The 22,901-nt window shown below is 51.6% G+C and overlaps 1 protein-coding gene across 15 annotated transcripts; it reads left to right on the top strand.

Annotated features, from left to right (window-relative positions):
• Positions 1–21: 21 nt before the first annotated feature.
• Positions 22–22,762, top strand: PRPF40B (pre-mRNA processing factor 40 homolog B). Of its 15 annotated transcripts, none has more exons than XM_045554987.1 (26): positions 23–284; positions 1,339–1,432; positions 8,245–8,325; positions 9,094–9,237; positions 9,554–9,619; positions 10,305–10,332; positions 10,563–10,588; positions 10,721–10,831; positions 11,136–11,256; positions 11,355–11,379; positions 11,606–11,806; positions 12,039–12,165; positions 12,249–12,313; positions 12,847–13,011; positions 13,123–13,231; positions 13,609–13,759; positions 14,498–14,631; positions 15,256–15,609; positions 19,969–20,085; positions 20,301–20,438; positions 20,649–20,744; positions 20,998–21,087; positions 21,303–21,480; positions 21,794–21,855; positions 21,969–22,112; positions 22,200–22,762. In XM_045554987.1, exons 3-26 carry the CDS (start codon positions 8,308–8,310, stop codon positions 22,290–22,292), a joined length of 2,763 nt encoding a protein of 920 aa, XP_045410943.1. In that variant the 5' UTR covers positions 23–284; positions 1,339–1,432; positions 8,245–8,307; the 3' UTR covers positions 22,293–22,762. The 15 variants fall into 15 exon arrangements, with proteins under 15 accessions (XP_045410945.1, XP_045410946.1, XP_045410943.1 ...); XM_045554992.1 differs by lacking the exons at positions 23–284; positions 1,339–1,432 and adding an exon at positions 2,130–2,310 and having other exon boundaries at positions 15,256–15,370; positions 15,518–15,609; positions 21,001–21,087; XM_045554991.1 differs by lacking the exons at positions 23–284; positions 1,339–1,432 and adding an exon at positions 2,130–2,310 and having other exon boundaries at positions 15,256–15,370; positions 15,518–15,609.
• The last annotated feature ends 139 nt before the right edge of the window (positions 22,763–22,901 follow it).

Genomic DNA, 22,901 nt, shown 5'->3' with positions numbered 1-22,901 from the left:
CTCCCATAAGTCCTCGCTGGGACCAGGCCAATAAAAGGAAACCACCTGGGAGTCCTCAACCTCTTTCTTCACTTGTGGAGACTGACTCGTTCCTCTCTAGAACATACTCTCACTTCGTATAGGTCCCTTCTCTGCAGTAAAAGCCATTTGTGTGGAATTGCTTCCTGTCTGTGGTCACTTCATCACACCAGCCCTGTTTGTGAATTTTTCAAGCAAGGAGCCAAAGAACCAGGACAACAGTCCACCAAGAGGCCGGACCTGACAAGAATACAGTCTATAAGTGGGTAAGTGGGCTTTGTATGGCATATCCTCTTGACTCTCACACTGTGGGGAGGGATGCAGCCGCAGGAAGGCCAGAGGGATGAAGGTAAATGCCAAAAGAAACAGCTGAAAGAGCTGAAAATGGTTGCCTCCAGAGAGGGGAAGATGATGGGGGCAGAGCTCTGCTGTTCGTCTTAACAAATCTTAAGCAATTATTTGAGTCTTTAAAATATGTATCTATATGTCCTAAGAAATTTAAAATTTTAAAAAATTTAAAAAATAAAATGTGATTGATACAAGTTTGTGGAACTGTTAAACTTCTATACCTAGAGTTCTCAATAATAAAGTCTGAAAACCTCAGGACCGAGACCCTCATCTGAGGCCACCTAGGAATTGTGATTAAAACTGTAAGGTTTAAGACCAGAGTCTATGGGAGGGGCGGTGCAGCCAAAAGTCAAAGCACCCTCCCGGTTTTCGGCACCAAATGTAAGAGTTTTTGGATAAGCTGGCGCCAGAGAAAGAAAGATGAGCAGAGTTGAAAGGGATAAGTAAAGAGGCTTTATTGGAGCGCTCCTGAGTGAGATTAATGGGTCCCGAAAGTGGGGCCGGGGGGAGAGGGGCCTGAAAAGTCGCATAGCCCAGAAGTTTTGAGTGGGCTTACATATGTTTTTAGGGCTGGGGGATGGGGGTTTCTTCGGTGGGAATATTTCCGTGCGAAGAGTGAGGAATTTCTTTGTTGCAGTTTTCGGGCGGGTATTGAGAAATAGGAGGGGCCGGTGGTATGTGTTGACTCTAGGAACCGAGACCCTTATCAGGGCAACCATCCAGGTGTGGCTATTCTTTAACTTAGCTGGGCCTTGCAGGCATTGTTCTCAGCAGGTCTCGTGGGCTTCTTTTTCCATTAGGGAGGGGAGGGGTGCCCGCCACCAGCCTTACAAAAACCACAGTGAAGTTTCTCTCTACAGCAGCCTTCCAGAATGAATCCCACTTCCTTTTCCTCCCATTTGTCTGTCACTTTTAATTGAGGACATCAGCTTCCACTTCACATTAGTTGTTTTTCTACCTCTCTCCTGCTAGCCTCTAAGCTCCTTCCAATCAGGGACGCACACGGCTCACAGGTCTTTGGATCTCAGGAACCCAGCACAGTGCTAAGCACGGAGTACTGACTCAGGTAAGCACAGATGAATAAAGCAAACGGGAAGCATTTTTTATCCAGGCTTTGGCGGGAAGGCATTCAATGCTTGTGTACGCGCATGCCTTGAGACCTTCTACACGTTCATCAGATAGCTTTAGGTTACAGTTTCCTTACCTACCTAACATATTTATCTCACATTTTAAATTCCTATAAAAGATCGGGCCCCTGCTCTGTTGAGTTCACCGCGTGGTGGGAGCCAGATTCCAAAAGTACTTCAGGGTTGTGTGAGAAGCAAAGCACGTGTACACCCTTAAGGACAGGCATGTTGGGGATTGTCTGCTCTTTTTCAAACTGTTGTATGCTCAGTGCTTGGAACGGTTCCTGGTACCTAACAGGTGTTCAATAAATAATTCATGGGTTAATTAATGTGAAAGTGCTAAAAATAATTACAGCAAATTAAAAAATGCTTTGTGACGTGCAAGGGTATCCTATACACGGAATGAATTCTTCGGCCCAGACCCCAGACCCCGGAGCGATGGCCGGGGACGCGACAGGCAGCACCGAAGCAGGGGAGTCGCAAAGGCACTCGCGCTCTGCGCCACTTGGCGCAGCCCAGCGTTGGCCGCTGGGGCCGTCAGTCAAGCCCGGGAGCAGGCGCGCCCCGCCCCTTGGGGGCGGACCCCGGGACCGCGGCGCGGGGCGGGGCCTGGCTCTCCGCGCCGGGGGGCGGAGCTGGGCCCGGGCACACCGGGCCGGTTGGAGCCCCCCTTGTCGGCGGGAGCAACCGGAGCCCCGGCCACGAAGGGGTGCGACCCCCCACTGGCTCCGCCCTCCCGGCTGCGGCCTGGCCAATCAGAACGGCTTTTACTGGCGGGTGGGCTGAGCCGGCCCAGCTGCTCCGAGGCTCTGGCATGGTAACGTACCCGCGCGGGGGTGGAGGGGCCCGGGGCGGTCCCACAGAGTCTCCTGTGGCCCGGGCCCGGGGCAGGGGGGAGGGGAGGCCACTGGGGGTACCAGGATCCCGGGGGAGGGCAAGGGGAACCAGGGGTGAGGGAGAGGAGCCCAGGAGGGGGGATGGGGGTGGGGATTTGGGGGAGAAGGGGCGGGGGAGGCCATGATGGAGCATGGCGGGGGGTGTGCGGCAGCGGGTGAGAGAGGGAGGAGAGTTGCGGGACTGGGTGAGGAGGAAGAAGGGAAGATGTGAGGGATGGGTTTGTGGAGATAGGTTGGGAAAGAAGAGAGAGAGCGGGAGATAAGGGAACCGCAGGACGAGGGGAAAGGTGGGACCACAGTTTTCTCTCCTGGGATGTCTGGCCTATGGCATGCCCCTCCCCAGATTTAGTGCTTGTTCCCTTTGGAAGCCCTGGGTGCTCCATGAGACCACTTGGAGACTCCCTGCTCCGTTTCCCTGCATTTGCCAGACTCTGTTTCCAGAGATGAAGAGCGGGCTTCTGAGGAAAGAGAGGCTCCCAGCCCCTGGCTCTGTCATCAACAAATTGTGCCGACTCTGTGTGACCTTGGGCAAGTCACTACCTTTCTTTGGGCCTCAGATTTCCTATCAATTAAAAAAAAAAAAAAAAAAGAAGGAAAATGCCTCAAAATGACACCCCAGATCTCTTCCAGCTCCAAAATGGGGTGGTTTTTGAGGAGGAAGTTCAGGAGAATGGGTTCTAGGACACGGGGAAGCGAAGGAAAGAAGGCTGAAGATGGAGCCTTCAGCTAGGGCTGGAGAAAATCCTCAGGGATGTGGGGGGATGGTAGACATAAAGCCTGCAAGGCTGGAGCAGGCTGGCCAGTGCCTCTGGAATCCTGGTGGAGGGCTGGAGAAACTCTGGAAGCAGAGGAGGAGGTGGAGACCTACCCTAGAAATATGGAGACCAGAAGTAAAATTCTGTTCTTCAGAGGGAGAGTGATGAAGAGATGGCAGGATCAGAGAGAAGCAACGGAAGATATTTTCTAGTAAGGCCCCTGGTATCTTTGGGGAACAGTAGGAAGAGTAGGGCTTGTACAGGAGAGAGGGGTCTAGGATGGTGTTGGTGACAGGGAGGGAAGGGCAGGTGCTGTTTGGGGCCACTGAAGTAGGGTAGCAGGTAGATACTCAGAGGGTGAACAGCTTGTTTCTCAGCCTTTTCTTTTTGATGATGGCTACCTCTTTCTGAGAGATGTGCCTCCCAGCCTTCATTTTCCAGCACAGATCCTCTCAGGGAGTGAGAGTGAGTCAAACCAGGCAGACCCTGGGATCACCTGGCTCTCTGAGGATTTCAGGACTGTGTGAGGTTTGGGGTAAATAGAAAACGGGAATGAATCTGAGTGTAAGAAATATCATCTGTGGCACCGTCATCCATGATAAGAGGCAGCTTCATGGAATAGTTGAAAGCACAGCTTTTAGAGTCAGACTGCTTAGATTCCAAACCTACCTCTCCCATGTAATCTCTTGGAACCTTAGATTACTTAAATCTCTTGGAACTTCAGTTTTTTGATCTATAAAATGGTGTTAATAACTTCCAGGATGGTTGCCAGGTTTAAATGAGTGTTTGGCATGGTGTCTGGCTCATAATAAGCACTAAGTAAATATTAGCTATTAGCTGTTGTCATTCCCTCTTTCCATTCTGTTCCTTCTGTCTTTCCATTCTTGTCCTTTTCTCCTTTTGTTCTTGTTCTGAAAGCTCAGTTCTGAGATGACTCTTAGATGTGAAGAATGAAAAAAACTGATTGCATCTTTGGTGTTGGGCGTGGTCCTTCCACCGGCCCAGGTGAACCCATGATGATCACTGATCAAGTATCTATCCGCCCCACCTTAGCCCACAAATGTGTTTTTGTTCTAGGGAAAACACAGGATCTGCTTCTCTTTCAGCCCCTGTTCCTGTATCCTTCTCTCTCACTGGTTACTTCTTCAGATTCTAACCTAGAGTGAAATAAGACCCAAAGTTGTATGGCACTGCTCCGGGTGAGGGAGGGACAGGGGTGTGTCAGGAAAGAAAGGACATACATAGCACAGGGGAAGCTCAGGGAAGGAAGGGCTTTGGAAGTTCCGTAACAATTTACATTGATTCCATTGCTCATCTTTGTGGGGAACTGTCCAAAACAGGCCAGTGTCTGAATGCTGGCCAGAGGTCTTCATCTCAAGTTGAAGATGGTCATATACAGTTAGCTTTTTATTATTTAAGTGTTCCCATGCCGGTATTTGATTCCAGTTTCCTTTCCCCAAGCCACATAGGCCTCTGCCAAACTACCTCTGTCACAATTAGCCTATACTGAGAGAATTTATATAAATGTACATGGGTACATGTGCACGTACCATTTTAGGATGTTCTGGTATGCAAAAATCTAATAAGGTGATGAGTGAGACAGCATTTTATCATAGCCCTTTGTGTGCAAGGCCCCGACTAGACATTTTGGGGGGAGGTTTAAAAGGGAGAAACTCAATCCCTGGAGGTAGGGAAATCCCCACCTGATCGAGGAGACAGGCAATCCCACGTGAAACACCCAGCAAACATCACAGAGTAGCGAGTCACTCTGCAAAGTAGTGCAGCATTTATTCTGAGGGGACACGGTAGGAGTGTATGTATGTGTGTGGGATAGTCTTAAAGGTAACCTGGAGGAGGTGAATATTGGACCATCTTGAACAAAGCAAGAGACAAAGTAGAATAAAAAGCACATGAGGGTAATAATTCCTGTGCAAAGAGTAGGAGGAAAGCCATTGAGTCGGGATGAGCCAACAAGAGTGTGGGATGGCCTTTGTTAAAAGGCTTTGAATGTTAGATGAGAGATTTTGTAGGATAGGCAATAGGGAACCACCATTAGTTCTCAAGCAAGAAAATGTGGGATCCTTGATGATTTAACCACTTAGGTTGCTGGGGATATGCTAAATTGAAAATGAGACCTGCTTCCTGTGGCAGGAACTGTGCTTTTAAGGGAGGAGGACTGGAGGACAGATTGGATCCAGTCCTGGCTCTGTCCCTAACCAGCTGTGAGACCTTGGACAGATTATTCCCTGAAAAAGGGGGACTACCTTGGGAGGTTGCCAGGGTCCTTTCAGGGTATGACAGTTTGTGCTCCCTGAATTATTACTAGGCTTTACCAATGGACACTTGCTGTTTTGTGGGACTTGCCAAGACCATTAAGTCACTGAGTCAACAAATACTTATTAGCACCTAATTTGTGCTGATGGAGGGGGTGGGGAATACAATGGGAATTGGATATGAGGTGAGTAAAACCGGATAAAGTCCCTGACCTTAGAGTTTTCAGTCTAGTGGGGGCTTGAAGATACTGTATTTCATTGATTCTAACACATTTTAGCATTTCTGAAGTCAGGATGCATCTTAAAATTCATGAGTATCAATTTAATTGGTAGCATTTGTTTTTTCCTTAGTGCCGCAAAGTAATAGTACAATCAGAATTGCACAAATAACTATAAAATTCTAGTGGATAATTGCCGAAAAGGAAGGTACATGGTGGTGTATGAGCATATAAAAGAGGGCTCTGACTAGCTCAGTGGGCTGGGAAAGGCTTTCCTGAGGACGAGATGTTTGGTAGATGTGAAGTGTATGTAGGCAAGGTGTGTGGGCGTGGCAGGGCCAACACAGTTGAACCAGGCACAAGTGAATATCTGAGGTGGGAGAACCGAGAGCTAGTGGGTGGCTGGAACATAGACCTTGGAGCTCAGCTGGGGGGAGTCTGGCAAGGTAATTGGGGAGCAGACCTCCCTCCCATAGCCTCACAGGTTCTGGCAGGGGTTTTGGTGTTTATGTTAAGAGCAGTGGAAAGCCATTGAAGAGTTTTAAGCGAGGGGAGTAATGAGGTGCACTTGTTACAGCTGCGGATTGGGATGGATGTGAGGAGAACAGTTGGGAGGCCACTGCAGTAGATCAGATGAAAAAACAATGGCTTGGACAAGAGCGGTGGTGGTGGTAAAAGAGGAAATGGAGAGAAGTGGATTCAAGAGATCTTTAGGAGGTAAATTAATAGACTCAATGATGTATCAGCAAGAAAGAGGGAGATGTGGTACCAGTCTCTGAGCTGGGCAACCCAGAATCTGTTAGGGCGGAAAAGATGGTTATCTGGGAGCTTAGAGAGGCTCCTAAGGCAGCTTGAGGTGGGAAAGTGTGACATGGAAAACTGGATTTCCTCTCATATTGATTCGTTTCTGACTTTCCATGCTGAGGAGAGTTTCAGAGGGCAGGAGCAAGTCTGAATACAGAGCTAAAGTCATTGAACACTGAGGGAAGGTGAGTCAGGTTGGAGTAGTTTTAGCTCATACCCTTCTCTTCTTAGGACAAGATGAAGGACAGGTGTTTTAAAGGTAGAGCTAAGAAAGCATTTTTAAATGCTGAGCCTACTCAACCCAGGGGAGATTGGGCATCAATGAGGTGGCTTCTCTTCAGCCAGCTACCACCTTTCCCTAGAACTCCCCCCTACCATCCCCTCCCTAACTTTCAGGCAGAGGAAGAAGTGCAGGGCCATTTAGCTATATCTCCAAGACTCGGTTCACTTATTTTTTTGAGCAGGCTATGTAGGCATATGGTTGCATATTTATAGGGTACAAGAGGGCATACAGTGAAGTCTCTCCTCCACCTCTGTCCCCTTTCCACCAACTTCTTGTGTGTCATCTTTTGTTGTGTGTGTGTGTGTGTGTGTGTGTGTGTGTGTAATTTTGTAGTTCCTTACTATTGGATATTTAGGCTGATTCTAGTCTTCTGTTTTTACAAATAATACTGAAATGAAAACCTACACAACATACTTTGGCCATGTGGGGCTATGCCTATAAGATTACTTTTTAGAATTGGAAGGTTCTGTATAGATAGGATTTGTTTCTTTATTTGTTCTTCATTCATTCAATATTTATTGAGTACTTATTATGTGCCAGACAATGTGGCAGGTGCCAGGAATCCAGCTTTCAACAAGTCTGTTATGATCCCAGTCCTCATAGGAACGTTATTATGCTCTAGTGGGGGTGGGGGTGGGAAACACATATCCAGTCAAACATAATAATTACAAATTTGTATATATGAAGAAACTAAAAAGGGGATCAGATAGAACAAATTGGAAAGAGCTGCTTTAAGTAGAGTCAGGAAGCCTTCTTAGAATAAGTGATATTTAAGCTGAGAACTAAAGGAGGGGATGTGGTCAGCCATTAGGTGTAGGATGGGGAGACCTCGGCTGTCCAAAGCCTGCATCTGCAGGGAGAGGAGTTCAGGATTTGTAGAGGAAGGGATGGCCACCAAAACGGGTGTGGAGGTAGAGCTAAAGAGATGAAGTTGGTGATTAGGAGGAGAAGATGTCAAAGTGAGTGACTAAGGTTGAGGCCAGTTAGGGGAGGAAGCTAGTAGTGAAGAGGAGAGTTAGGGAGAATAGCACTTTAAGGGACTAGTGACTATTTGTGTTTTGAGAGCTTTGGATGGAATCTCTGTAACTGGGTTAATTGAGGTAGGAGAACTGGAAAAGAGGCCACTCCCTCCCTAGATGCTTTGGGAGTAAAAGAGACCTCTATTTAACTGGTTTGAGAGAGGCACAGCCTTGCCCACAGGTGGGAGAACAGATTAAAAGCCTTAGGAAGAGCCAGTCTGTGCCTGTAGTAGAGCCTCCTCCATCTTTTCTGTGGCTTTGGCAAAATGGAAACTTCCAAAATAAAGATGACATGGAAGGGGCTCAGCCAGCTGGCTCTGGGCTGGCACAGAGAGATTAAACCTACCCAGGGCTCAGAATGTGGGGTGGGTAAGAAACTGGGCTTTGAGACCCTGCCTCTGAACTTTGTGCTCCTTTTTCATCCTCACCTCTTCTGCTTCCCTTCTGCAAAAGCCCATCTCTGTGCCCATCCTGGGTCCTATGACTTTTCTCTCCCTCAACAGTCGGTTCCCGATTCTGGTCCCCGGCCCCCAGCAGCGCCTGCCCCCTTCCCACCGGGGCCCCCCATGATGCCACCACCCTTCGTAAGTTTTATGTCTTTCCCTGGGCTTGGCTTTTCCAGCCTGCACCCCAGCCCCTAGCCACTGCTGCATCGCCAGCAGAATTCTCCTGTGATGCCCCCTTTTGCTGCCCTTGGAAGAGGGATGGTTTTGCTTGGGCATTGGGGTGGGGAGAGCTGCTGTTAAGCTCTCAGTCCATAAAATTGACAATTCCCTCTTTGTCTTTTTGTCCTTGGGACACACTGGGGCTGGAGGTAGGAGCAGTGGAAGGGAAAAGACCCCATTAGTGTGAGGGCAGAGTGGGACTGTCTTTCTCTTTCACTACTCCTTACCTATGCTCTTTTAATATGCCACGGAATTCAGGCTGGAATAGCACTGGTGGTCATGAGTTGAAGAGAAGGGCATGGGAGGCAGGGAACTGGGGAACTGGGTACCTGCCTTCTGCCCCTTCATCTGAGAGGCCTCTCTGGGGGAGAATTGAAGAGGTGGAGCCTTCTAGGCACAGTCTGGTGCTGTTACACTTCCCTTTTCCCTCTCCCTTCCCTTCTTAAGCAAGAAGCTGTGTGCCTGCCTGTTAGGCCCAGAGAACACCCTCAGTTATCGGTCTTTCTCAGTGGTGAGGAGGGAGGCAGTTTCATGCCTTGTGCTTCTCAAACTAAAACCTTGGAATTGCCTCAGAACCAGGGTGGAAGTTTGGGGTGGGAGGTGGTGGGTGTTTCCTGACAGGTCCTCTCTGCCTCTGATACGACAGTGTCTTCTCTGCTCAGTGTCTCTTCCTTTCCTCATTTCCAGATGCCCCCTCCAGGGATCCCCCCACCCTTTCCTCCGATGGGGCTACCCCCCCTGAGTCAGAGACCACCAGCCATCCCCCCCATGCCACCTGGCATCCTGCCCCCTATGCTTCCACCAATGGGGGCGCCACCTCCACTCACACAGGTAATTGTCTCTCCTCCCCTGTGGCCTCAACAAACCCTGTCCGTTTAGCTGGGGGTGGAGATGCGAATGGGCATTTGGGCTTCAGAAACTGCGGAGGGAAGGGAGCTTTGGGCCAGGCCCACGAGGATTTGTCTGCTGAATGACTGAGGCAACTTGCAGGCAAGGGTGAGAGGCCAGAACCTGAGGATTGCCTGACGAGGTGCCAAAGTGAGGGTCGTGGCCTCAGTGGGATCTCTCATGACCCTTCAGGGTACACTGCCCAGCCTGTTCCTGCTCTCACCTTGGTGGCTGGTTTTTGTCTTCTTTGTATCCCTAGATACCAGGAATGGTACCTCCGATGATGCCAGGAATGCTAATGCCAGCAGTGCCTGTCACCGCAGCGGTAAGCACTGCGGGTAGGCAGGAAGCAGGCTCTGCTCTGCAGTCCTGAGGGTCTAACTCGGAGTACAGGGTTATGGCCTCCATTCTTTCCCTCTTCTCATCGCATCCATCCTTGCCCCTACAGCACTCCCCACACTCGAATCCTCCTCACCAGCAATGTACTCAGCTTTCCTAGTTTCCCACTCATTCCCAAAGGCACACACATTCTCTCTTGCTACTCCCCAGCCATGCCCAGCTCCCTTAAGGAATACACTCATGCCAAACACTCTTCACCCTCACAGAGCCATGCACTGTGGACACATGAATACGGTCCCTTCTTCATACCCTCTTTGCCTCTGGAGGAGGCAATAGCACCTGGGGATCTTGCTGTACCTTCTTGTGCTGTCGCTTAATGTAGAGTCTGGGGGTAGGATGTAGAATTTGGCATCCACTGTGGAGAAATGGGCCTTAGGTGTTGACTCAACAAAATACTTGAGGAGAACGAAGAATGGAGCTGCTATGCGATTCCCCCCTGGGATCCTAGAGCCATAGCCCCGGAGGGTGGGGGAAGCCTGTTAGGGAACAGAGATCCCTGGGAACAGGACACGTGGATTCTGGCCTGGCCTGCTTCTCCATCCCCCATGGCCTGGGTCCTGGGGGGCCACTGGGCTTGGCCCCAACCCTTCCCCCTCCTCTTTCTTCGGCAGACGGCTCCAGGTGCGGACACCGCCAGCTGTGAGTCTTCTGGGGGCCTGCTCCCCCCAGGCTCGGAGGTTGGGGGGTATAGGGGAGAGGGGACCATGGACTGGAGCCCACCCTGGATCATGCCTGTTGGGATGCCAGGGAGCCTGGGATGTTGATGGGACCAGAGGGATATTTACTGGGGATGGAATAAGGGAGGAATAGGTGGGGATAAGATGGAGGTTGGAGCAAGGACTTAATGTTTCCTTTGGCTTCTTTTTTAGCTGCTGTGGCTGGGACAGGCCTTCCGGTGAGTTCTTTTGGCTCAGGGGTCTCTGGGTAGAAAGGCTGGGTGGGGGGGGGCTGATGGTTAAATCTTTGGGGTGAGGAGAGGCTTTGGGAAAGGGGCCTTGACCACCATTCTGTGCCCACCCCCCCACAGAGGGCCCTATGGAGTGAGCATGTGGCCCCTGATGGGCGCATCTACTACTACAATGCTGACGACAAGCAGTCCGTGTGGGAGAAGCCCAGCGTGCTCAAGTCCAAGGCGGAGGTCCTAAACGGGGCATTCTGGCCCTTCCTTTCAGCTGCCCTGACCCTTTCAAGTCCTTGGCCTCCCCTGAGTCTCTAGCCATACTCTTCATGGTTCCTCTGATCCCAGGATCCCTCACCACCCTCCATCCTCCCTGAAAATATCTCCCTAGGATCTTAGGAAGTCCACCTTCCCCCATTTGATCTAGGCTAGGCGGTAGCTAAAGACTCCTGTGTCCTCTCCTCACTGGGTCCCCTTAGCTCCCCTGACTGTGGCTGGAGAGCATGACTAGCCCACTGATATCCCCTGACCCATCCTCTTGCAGCTGCTGCTGTCCCAGTGTCCCTGGAAAGAATACAAGTCGGACACAGGCAAACCTTACTACTATAACAACCAGAGTAAGGAATCCCGCTGGACCCGACCCAAGGATCTGGATGACCTGGAGGGTGAGGGGTCCTAGGTAGAGGAGGGGCTAGGCCTGATTAGGGCTTCTGGGGGTTCCTTGTTACCCTGTGACTGACTGTGTTGTCTTTTCCCATTGCAGCTCTAGTCAAACAGGAGGCTGCAGGGTGAGTGACTTACCCACCTTGCCCACCTATTCATTCATACTTGGGGCACCGGAGGCGTGGGAGTGGATTCTGCATTATCTCCACTCTGTAGGAGGAAGGGCCAGCTCTTGGTCTCCTTGTAGAATTGTCCGCTCCGGTCCCAGTCCTTCCCAGGGTAGAGACCAGCCAGCCCCTGATCTCTATCCTTGCTCTACTCCTGGACACTGCTCTTCTTGTTCACCGGCAGGAAGCAGCAGCAGCCACAGCCACTACAGCCACAGCCTCCTCAGCCACAGCCCGACCCCCCACCTGTACCTCCTGGCCCCACCCCAGTGCCCACAGGCCTCTTGGAACCTGAGCCAGGCGGGAGTGAAGACTGTGATGTGTCAGAGGCTCCTCAGCCCCTGGAGCAGGGGTTCCTGCAGCAGCTGGAGGAGGGCCCCAGCAGGTGAGGCTGCCCCCCCATGGCATTCCAGATGCTGCTTTCAGGCTCCCAGCCTGGTTCAACCCTTGTCCTCTGCCAGGCCTCTCAGGAGCAGTGTGAGGATCTAGGCATGACCTCTGAAGGGCAGAAAAAGGCTGCCCAGGGAGCAAGGAGGAGATGATATGTGGCTGAGATACGGGGCACTGAAAGCTCTGAGAGCTGGGAGGCCTTGTGCTTGAGTCCTCTCTCCCCTTAGTTCTGCTGGACAGCATCAGCCACAGCAGGAGGAGGAGGAATCAAAGCCAGAACCAGAGAGGTCTGGCCTCAGTTGGAGCAACCGGGAGAAGGCAAAACAGGCGTTCAAGGAGCTGCTGAGGGACAAGGTGCTGGGGGTGGGGCTTCCAGGGAAGGCCTGGAAGGGGCTGGTGGTGGACAGACCCCATGACCCCCACCCGCTCCATTCCAGGCTGTCCCCTCCAATGCCTCATGGGAACAGGCCATGAAGATGGTGGTCACTGACCCCCGTTACAGGTAGGCCTGGGCAGTGGGAGCCAGGCCCTGTTTATGAGAGCAGCTAGGGCAGGGATTCCCTGAGAAACCCCAGCTCAACACTCAGCCCCAAGGGGCCAGGGTCAGGAAAGTGATAGACTGGGGTAGGGCGCAGGGGGAGGAAAAGCTGGAGGGCCTCCAGGAGAAGGAGAGGGAAGGGCATCTGACATGAGACATTGAATAAATGCTTGTTGAATTTAATCAAATTGAATTAATTGGGGAAGGAGGGGGCTGGATATGGCAGAGGTCTGGTGGTGACTTTGAGAACCCCAAAGCAAGGGGATCCAGTATTAGCAGTGTCTTGGAGCCACATCTCTTCCCTTCAGTGCCTCTCACCACTACCTGTCCATGAATGGTGTTCAGATCCCAGACATCTGTGCCCTTGGATGTTCTGCCTGTGCATGCACCCCCACTCAGCCCTGTGGAGACCCTTCCCCATCTTACTTTGTGGGCTGTGCACAGTGGTCCAGGCTGACTCCTCTGTCGCCACCCCACTCCCACCATCTCCACCTCAGTGCCTTACCCAAACTGAGTGAGAAGAAGCAAGCATTCAATGCCTACAAGGCGCAGCGGGAGAAGGAGGAGAAGGAAGAGGCCCGGCTGAGGGCCAAGGAGGCCAAGCAGACCCTGCAGCACTTCCTGGAGCAGCACGAACGCATGACCTCCACCACCCGCTACCGGTCAGGGGCCTGGGCTGGGCTGGGCTGGGCTGGGGCCTGGGAACCCTGAGAACACAAAGGCCCAGGGTCTCTGTTCTCTGCCTACTTACTCACAGCCCATGTGCTCCACAGGCGGGCAGAACAGACCTTTGGAGAGCTAGAGGTCTGGGCTGTGGTCCCTGAGAGGGATCGAAAAGAGGTTTATGATGATGTCCTCTTCTTCCTGGCCAAGAAGGAAAAGGTAATGTCACTGGGCTGGATCCTTCAGTCCAGTCTCGTCCTGGACTCTCCTTGTCTTTGCTTTCTTATGGTCCCTGGCCATTCGTTTCTCCACTCCCCGGTGTCCTAGCTCCTGATTTGGAAGCTGGTGTGGCACTTGCACATCCCCCTATTTCTGCCCTGGGCCTATAGCCTTGGGTGTTGGGAGGGCAAGGAGGAGTCTTTGAGAGGTAGGTCTGTAACCTGTGTTCCCTCCCCATCCCCAAGATACAAAAATCTTGAGACTGGCATTCCTCCTAGGGTTCCCTAGCTACCTTCTCTTCCACCAGTCCTCCTCTGGCCAACCTACTTAGGTAGCTCTGGCCTGCCCTGCCTTACCCTAATCCTGTGGCCCCCCAGGAACAGGCCAAGCAGCTCCGACGCCGCAACATCCAGGCCCTGAAGAGCATCCTGGATGGGATGAGTAGTGTCACCTTCCAAACCACGTGGTCCCAGGCCCAGCAGTACCTCATGGATAACCCCAGCTTTGCTCAGGACCATCAGCTGCAGAGTAAGCCTGGGTCTCCACTCCCAACCCTTCCTTCCCTTTTCCTGCTGAACCTGGGAACCCAGAGTCTGCCTCACACCACTCTTCTGCACCTCCTGCCCTCCCAGACATCCTAGGAGTGCCCAGCACTCAGTCCCTGCACCTCTCTGGACTCTGGGAATCCCAGGACATCTTCAGGACACCTCCTTCCTCCCTGTGGGGTCCGTTGTGGACTTGGACATTTTGTGTCCTTGGTAGAAGAGCTCTGGGATAGGAATCAGAAGTCCTGGAGATGCTGCTGCTGCTACCTATAGCCCATGTGAATATAGTCTTAATCATCATAGCACTATGGGCCTTAACTGGTCACATGTGTTACAATAAGCTGGTATTGGTCTGTAATCACTAACAATAATCATAAATTCTCCTTCTGAGGTTGCATCAAAGCCTGACTGATTCCTAGTTCCATATGATGTGAAACCTCAGGTCCCAACACAACAGGTTTCCTGTGATGGCCTCCCGTAACTGAGTTCACAGGAGCTGAATATTTGCTAATTTTTTTCTTATACAATTAATATAATGATCCTCCTCTCAAGAACCACCATTCCAGTGGCTGTTCCCACAGAGCCCTCTCCCCCAGCTTTTTCCCCACCATGCTGGTGTTGCTAGTACTTATAGGGGCAGCATCATTTAAACACTAGGGGTGCTGGAGTCAGAGGGTGTCCTGCTGGTATGGTGTCTGCTGAACCTCCTCCCTGCCTTTAGACATGGACAAGGAAGATGCCCTGATCTGCTTTGAGGAGCACATCCGAGCTTTGGAGAGGGAGGAGGAGGAGGAGCGAGAGCGGGCTCGGCTTCGGGAGCGTCGCCAGCAACGCAAGAACAGGGAGGCCTTTCAGGTATTTCTGCTGGCTTTTTGGATTAGAGCTCAGCTTTGCCTCAGACCACAATCTCTTCATCCATTCCCTGTCTCCTCTCGGCTAGGCTGCCTGTCTTGTCTGTGCCTAGCCCTGTCCAAGCTCGGTGAGGCCTCTGCCTGCAGTCTGCTTCTGCTGTGTGCCCTCAATTGTGGCCTGTGCTCTTCTAGGGAGACTAGATGTATGCAGCACTCAGAAACTACCAGCAGGGGGCACCCTGCAGGCATGACCAGGCAGCTAGGCCATATTTATTTCCCTTGGGAGGGAAGCCGGACTGGCAGAGCTTATGTCCCAGCTCCTGGGTGGCAGTGGTGGTGGTAGTAGTGGTGGGTGTTACTTTGCTGTAATATGTAGTCAAGAAGATGCTGCAGGCAGGTTTCTGTTTCTTTGCCTCCCAGGCTGGCTTGTTCTCATTTTTTTGTTCTGTCCTCTGCGTATTTATAGTCTTCCCTTTCGTATTGTTCTCAGCCTCCCTATCTGTAGCTCTTCATTTCTGCCTCTCTTGCCTGCATTTTCTCAATCTGGATTGTTCCTGCCTCTCCTCATTTTGTGGCTCTGCTTCCCTCCCTATCTCATTCTCCCTATAACTGGCCTCTCCCTGCTCAGACCTTCCTGGACGAGCTGCATGAGACCGGGCAGCTGCACTCTATGTCCACCTGGATGGAGCTCTACCCAGCGGTCAGCACTGATGTCCGCTTTGCCAACATGCTGGGCCAGCCGGGTAAGGCAGCCAGGCTCCCCCTTCTCTGGCCTGGCTTCCTGCCCTGCCAGCCTCTCTGCGCCCCTCCTTCCTGGTCCTGTTCTCGGCCCCAACCCCAGGCCTTGGGAAGCTGCCGCCCGCCAGGCCCCCCTCCCTCCCTCCCTGCAGGCTCCACCCCTCTGGACTTGTTCAAGTTCTATGTAGAGGAGTTGAAGGCACGATTCCATGATGAGAAGAAGATCATTAAGGACATCCTTAAGGTGAGGGAGGCATGGGGTCATGAATAGATGCATGCTGGGTACAGGGCACACTCCCTGGACAAGACTCCCTGAGAAGTCCTGTTTTGTAGGAACATTATAGCTTGGCTCAGGAGAACGAAGTCCTTTACTGTATTCTAGGGATACAATAATGAATAAGACATAATTTCTGCCCACAAGAGGTCATGACCTCTAATAGGAAGATAGACAGGAGGACTGTTATACAGAGGGGCAGGAGTTATTACAGAGACAGGAATCAGAATTGACATTTGAACTGCATCTTTAGGAATGAGTAGGTGGAGGGGGGTGGAGCGTGCTGGGTATAGGGTGTAGTATAAGAGCAAAGGCAAGGGCATGGAAAGGACATGCCAGGTGTGAGGAGCAAAAAGCATAACTAATTGTAAACTAGTAGCCCACAGATTGTTCTTTCTGGCCTGTACAATGTTTTAGAAAAATTTGGAATTTATTGCTAACATTTTAAAATCATGAGGTTTCACATAAAAATCTGAATCTTTAGCTTGTCTTGTCAATTTGAATTATTTAGCAACACTGGGCTGAATTTGCAAGGCATTCTGTGGATTCCAGCTGAGTTGCCACTTCTCTTTTAGAAAGGGCAAGTCATCTTTATCCTCACCACTCCTTAGTGCCTTCTTGATACTGCAGCAAAAGGCACGATTCCATGATGAGAAGATCATTTATCATAACATATGCACTGTTCCTTTTCTTATACCAGAGAAGAGAAATAGTTCTCAATATCCATGTCTATCAAAAATAGAAAGGTAGCTGGGTGTGGTGACTTGTGCTTGTAATCCCAGCACTTTGGGAGGCCGAGAAAGGATCACTTGAGCCCAGGAGTTTGAGGTTACAGTGAGCTATGATTGTATCACTGCACTTCAGCCTGGGTAACAGAGCAAGACCCTGTCTCAAAAAAAAAAAAAAGGTGGAAAAGTGAGTGAATGATGAACTAAGTAAGAGAGCCTTGTGCTCTAAAAAAAGAAAATAAGGAGAAAGCATATTTCTTCATGGAAATGAAGAACAGTCTAATACATCTGAGGAGATGGTATAATACAGTGTTTAGGAGCAGAACTTGAAGCAGACTGGGGTAAAAGTCCCAGCTTAACCATTTGCTACTTGTGTGACCTTAGACAAGTCACTTAACCTTTCTGAACTTTTGTTTCCTTGTCTGAAAATGGTGATTGTTCCACCAGAGTACACCTAACTGTAGAGAAGAGTAACCTAGTACCTGGGTTGAGATGGGTCTGGGAATAAAGCTAGAAATGTCCCACTGCACATACATTTCTTTGAAGTCTTGTGTTTTGCCTTACAAATTCATGTAGGTGTTGCATTTTAATACTGTATTACTTTTCTGTTTAATATAAATTTAATATTTTTAAATTATTTACCATTATGTAAGATGTGTCACATTTTCCTGTGATTTCCTCTATTTCTCTGAAACCACATGCCCCAGTTTGGAAGTAGAGTCCTGCATGTAAAGTGCCTTGAATGCTAAAATAAGAAATTTGGATTTTTATCTTGTAAGTAATGAGGAACCGGGGAATGATAAGATCAGATGGTGTCTTAGAAAAGCCACTGGTGGTGGTGTATAGTAGCGCCTCTCAGTGTCGAGTATGTACTTGGGTTCTTAGGGGAGGTGATGGTGGGTGGAGGTGCTGGTAGGACAGTTCTTGAAACCTCAAGATACCAATAGTAATAGTGGCAGGTAACTCAGACTTTGAGTTCGAGTCATCCTCTTCTGACTCATCCCCAGACTCCCCTGCTGTCGGGGCTACTTGGTACAACACTCTGAGAAGCACCAGATGCTAAAGACTGAGTTAGAGGCGTGGAAGAGGGTGAGCAGGGAGATGATTCAGGAGGCCACTGGAGGAATGCAGGTGGGAGGCGGGGAGAGAGCCGTAGCGCTCAGCTGTGCTGCTGAAATGCCCCAGGTTTCCGCATACTTGCCGTGAGACAAGCAAGGGCTGGGGGTTGAGTGGGGGATTTAATACTTCTGCTATTTTCAAGTGGAGCAGCTGACATCCTTTTTATGCTTTAAGGTTCTACATAAGACTTTTTATACAATGTTTCAGCTGTTGAAAAAACATGAAAGTTTAAAACCAGTGGGATAGTTGACAGACTGCTTTGTGAAATTGTGGGGAAGGCAGGAGTGGGTTGATGTCAGGGCAGTGGGTGACGGCACCATTGGTAAAGATCGAGTAGGAAGAGCAGGGCTGGGGAAAATAGGAATTCCATTTGGGGAATTATTCTTGACAGCAACCGAGGGCAGGGAGGAACAAAGCAAATACCATATGTTAAACAGAATAATCATATAAAGTAGAAATACCTAATACCAGGATAGTTAAATTGTATTGGACAATTAACTTTTAACCACAGAGTGGCAGGTGCTGCTGACAGGCCTGCGGGGGGGGCCTGTCCTCACTGAATCCTTTCTCTCCACACCACCTGAGAAAGCAGCTTTTTGAGACAGTTCCCCTTTATGTCCCCCACTTGGGTTCCTGTCTGGCGAGGGCACATAAGCCCAGGAGTCCCTGTGGCCATCCACAGCCAGATGGACTCTCATGGCACCTGTCATCCCATAGGTTAATGCAAAGAGCCTTGGATTTGGAGCAGGTAGAAGACAAAATATCTGGGCCTGGGTGGGAGATCCATGGGGCGCTTGGCATATGGGGGGTTTTCATGAGAAATATTCTCTTTGGATCTGTTGAAGTATTTGTGAAACATCCAGGCTAGTATGTGTCTGAAAATCAGGAGAGAGGTGAAGGGTGAGATTGCTAGGGAGAGTATGGATCGGGCAGTGAAAAAGGGCTAAGTGCTGTTCTCAGGAATATGCACATGCAGGAGAAGTAAAAGAGGCCAGAGAGGAAGGGACCCGGAGAGGGAGGGGAGTGTTGAAGTGAACAGCAGAGGTGCTGAGGAGAATCAGATGAGTGAGGACCAAGAAGGGGTGGCCTTGGATTTGAACATTAGGACGTGAGCAGCCACTGGGAGAGTAGTGTTGTGAAGGGGTGGCATGGAGGCAGCACACATCTTAGATAGCTCCTTGGCCCTGAGACCTCTGCAAGTTACCTATCTCTGAGCCTCAGTTTCCTCATCTGAAAATTGGAGATAATCCAGAAGGTTGTGAGAATTAAATAACATCTGTAAAGTGTCGTGCTTATAATAGGCTTGCAATAAATGTTTATTACTTTTCCTTTGTGCTGCATTTCAAGAGATTTTGAAACAAAGGAAAAGCAGCAGAGGTAGTTAGCTTGAGGAAGGTGAGAGCAGGGCGGATGGAATGTTCCAGGTTAAGTGAGGTGAGTGCTTGATGGAAGGAGCCAGTGAAGAGGGTGAGACTGAGCTTTTCAGTCCCCTGAGAGGGAATGCTGTGTCTGAGAAGGGCTGGAGCATGTGGGTTGAGGAAGTACTCTTGGAAAGAAGCAGGAGCATGCGTCTGCCATCAGTAGGAAGGCCAGAGATTAGAGCTGTGTGGGGGGACGGGAAGGGAATCTGGCCTGTGCCCAACTCACTCAAGAGCCAGACTGCGAACTCCAGTGGCTCCACTTAACACTTGGTGTCATTTTGGGCCAAGTGAGATTACTTTTCTGAGCCTCTACTTCACTGGGATGTTTGTTGTGAGGCTTAGATGAGAACATAAGAGCCTGGCTTGCGGAGGTGTTTTCCATGTTGGTGGGGAGCTGCACACCTGGTAGCTTCCATTTCTCCTGAGGACAGTGGTCTGTGTGAGTGTGGTGGTTGAAAGCACGGGCTTTAGGAGAAGAAAGACCTGGGGTAGAATTCTTGCCCAGCCGAATGTAAGTTGTGAGACCTTGGACAAGTGCTCTAGTTTCTCTAAACCTTGGTTTCTCCTTCTGCATAAAACTGGGGTACTAGGACCTATACTTACCTGCAGAACCGTGAGGAGTAAATGAGCCACTGTGAGCGCTCATCACGGTACCTAGTACATAGCAAGCCTCAGTAAATAGAGCCACGGTAGGCACCGGCAGATGGTGAACGAGAAGGCACGGGAGCATTGCTGAGCAGCGGGAGGGCCCACCTGGCACCAGAGCTTTAAGCCAAAGGAACAAAGCTAATTGTGAGAAACTCAGGCATCAGTCAGCAGTTGGGAGACACCTCCCAACCCCTTTAGCTCCATGTGACATCCAAATCAAGGGTAGGCATGGGGGTTTAATTGTCAGATGAGGAGGACTTGGACAACTTGGTTTCTGAGGCATGTCACAGTCCTGTGGTTCTCTTCTGGAGGTGGGGGCTTTCTTGACCATCCTGCAGTCTGACCCCTCTACGTGCCAGCTCTGGCCCCCAGGCCCGTGGTGCCCCCTGCTTCATGCACTGCTGTGCCCACAGGACCGGGGCTTCTGCGTGGAGGTGAACACAGCCTTTGAGGACTTCGCCCACGTCATAAGCTTTGACAAGAGGGCTGCTGCGCTGGACGCAGGCAACATCAAGCTGACCTTCAATAGTGTGAGGGGCTGGGCAGGGCGTGGGGCGCGGTTCTCTAACTCATCCCAGTGTCTTACTCCATTCTTTCTCGCTCACCGTCCCCGACTCTAGTCCCAGTTCAGGGGATGACAGTTGTAAGACCAGACCCCAACTTTCCACCTCCTAAGGTATGCCTGAGTGGGGCCCAGGCACCCACCCTCCTGGGTCACCCTGTTCTGTGTCCCTTCTACCCTCAGCTGCTGGAGAAAGCAGAGGCATGGGAGAGGGAGCGGGAGAAGGAGGAGGCACGAAGGATGCGGCGCAGGGAAGCTGCCTTTCGAAGCATGCTGAGGCAGGCCGTGCCTGCTCTGGAGCTAGGCACTACCTGGGAAGAGGTCAGGAGCGCAGCCTGGCCCCAAACACCCCTCAAGCCTGAGGGCAGCGGTGCTTCTCCACCTCTGAGGGCCCACCCCAGTCACAGCACAGCCCTGGGCCAGCTCCAGTTCCCTTCCTTCCTCTGCCCCAGCCCTGCCCTGTGCTTGTGGCAGTGTCCAGACCGGGCTAAACGGGGTCTGGTCTGATCAGCAGTGCTCTCCCCGTTCAAGGTCCGTGAGCGCTTTGTGTGCGACTCAGCCTTTGAGCAGATCACCCTGGAGTCGGAACGGATCCGGCTCTTCCGGGAATTTCTCCAGGTGCTGGAGGTGAGGCAGACTTCTCGTTCTCTGGATTTGTCCCAGGCCCTTTTAAACTCCCTAGGCCAGCTCAACAGAGACCTCGGTGGCCTCTCACCCCTAGGGGTCTGCTTTCCCTGGCCAGCTAAGGGAGGGGGGAGGCCTGAGGAGCCCTGGGATGGGCAGAAGGCCCTACCTGGAGAGAGGGAAGCAAAGCCAGGTTCTAGGAGGTAGGATCCTTCCTGGGGCTAAGGCTGGTGCTGTCCTCTCCCTCTGCCTCTAGCAGACTGAATGCCAGCACCTCCACACAAAAGGCCGAAAGCACGGCAGGAAGGGCAAGAAGCACCATCGCAAGCGTTCCCACTCACCCTCAGTGAGTTAGCGGGTAGAAGGGATGTGGGGTGAGGCTGGATTGTTTGGGGGAGTAAGAAACACTTCTCTTGTTTTTCCCCTACATCACCTCCCTTGGAGGGAGATTTGAGGGTTCCTTTGGCCCTGGATCCTCCTCTCTGTCCCCAATTCCCAGACGAGGGCTTCTGGAAGCCAGAGAACCTCTGCGCTGACACCTATCTGCTGTGATCTGCCCAGGGCTCTGAGTCGGAAGAGGAGGAGCTGCCCCCACCATCTCTCCGGCCCCCCAAGCGGAGGAGGCGGAACCCCTCGGAGTCAGGCTCTGAGCCCTCTTCCTCACTTGATTCGGTTGAAAGTGGGGGTGCTGCCCTTGGAGGACGGGGCTCCCCTTCCTCCCACCTTATCCTTGGATCAGGTAAGCAGTTGCTAGGAGCCTGAGAGCTGGAGAACTGTTGGCCCAGACTGAGAGGAGGCCGTTGGCAAGTCCCAACCCCCTTGAGGGTAGAGTGGACTGGGACTATTCGTGTGGGAGAGTAGGAAGAACTTCCTGTCCCTGCCCAGGCAAGAAACTGGGAGAAGGAAAACCGGAGTGACTCAGACTTCCTCAGACTGTTGCCTGAGACCATGAGGTCCCCACCCGTGAAGAATGAACAGAGGGGCTACAGCAGAGAAAAGGATGAGCCCTCCTTTCTCTTTTTGGGACTTAGTGGAGATTTTTCTATCTCCAGATCATGGCCTTCGGAAAGCCAAGAAACCAAAAAAGAAAACTAAAAAGAGAAGACACAAGTCGGTGAGTACCGAAGGAACTTCTGCCTAAGGCCCTGCTACGCTGTGAGCTCTATTCCACCTGCCTCCAGGCTGTCCTGCACAGGAGCTGAGGAGCTGGGCTCTGGCCTCTTACAGAACAGCCCTGAGAGTGAGACAGACCCCGAGGAGAAAGCTGGCAAGGACAGTGATGAGAAAGAACAGGAACAGGACAAGGACAGGGAGCTCCGGCACACAGAGCTCCCTAACCGTTCCCCAGGCTTTGGCATCAAGAAGGAGAAGGTGAGAGGCGGGGGTCCCAGCCCCTACTCTCCAGGCCTCCACGGCCCTCAGTGGGGCTGAGGGTGAGCTGTGCCTTTGCTCCAACAGACGGGCTGGGACACGTCGGAAAGCGAGCTGAGCGAGGGCGAGCTGGAGCGGCGGCGGCGCACACTCTTACAGCAGCTGGATGATCACCAGTGACCAACACACTGCTGTCTGCCTTGGGTCTGCGTGCGGCCGTGGCTCCTGGGCCACCCTCGCTGTCTCCCTCAGACTTCTTCCGTAGTCTGGTCTGTGTTCACGTTTCCTAAAGTAGCCCCACGCCCAGCGCACCACTGTTGGCACCTCTCGAGGTTGCTCCTGGTGTTCAAGGGTTCCCTCTTCCCCGGACAGCTAGCGCAGTCCTCGCCCTCAGCCCCAGACCAGAGACGGGTGGTACATGCCATATGAGGTGGGTGACGCCAGTAGATGAAGTGTGAGAGAAGGGGTATCCAGGGAAGAGTGATGGGTTGGTGGACACAGCCTGGGTGGCAGAGGGCAGAGTCCTCACCCTCTAGCATCAGTGCCTGCTCCTGCCCGCCGGCTCCACCACTTGTTCCTCCTGCCCAGGACCCAGTATATGTGTGTTTTGTTTTGTTTTTGTTTTTTAAATAACGATATTTATAACATGGTCAGTGACTCTTTTGTCTCCTCCATGTGCTACTGGGACAGGCTGGGGACTGGACAGACGTACGCATGTCCAGCAGAGGGCACTAGTATCTCATACAGACCTGCCTCCCTTTGTGTGGCTGGAGCCCACCCAGCCTGGTT

The sequence above is a fragment of the Lemur catta genome, chromosome 6 (genome assembly GCF_020740605.2).
Source record: "Lemur catta isolate mLemCat1 chromosome 6, mLemCat1.pri, whole genome shotgun sequence".
Classification (NCBI taxonomy): Eukaryota; Metazoa; Chordata; class Mammalia; order Primates; family Lemuridae; genus Lemur; species Lemur catta.
The sequence above is the reverse complement of the archived record's forward strand: the minus strand, read 5'-3'. Positions and strand labels throughout refer to the sequence as shown.

Bases quoted from the DNA above. Each gene is read 5' to 3' on its own strand.
- PRPF40B (XM_045554981.1), top strand. The intron at 11,257-11,354 runs GTGAGGGGTCCT...TTCCCATTGCAG, and splicing joins GGATCTGGATGACCTGGAGG to CTCTAGTCAAACAGGAGGCT. The intron at 20,439-20,648 runs GTCAGGAGCGCA...TCCCCGTTCAAG, and splicing joins TAGGCACTACCTGGGAAGAG to GTCCGTGAGCGCTTTGTGTG.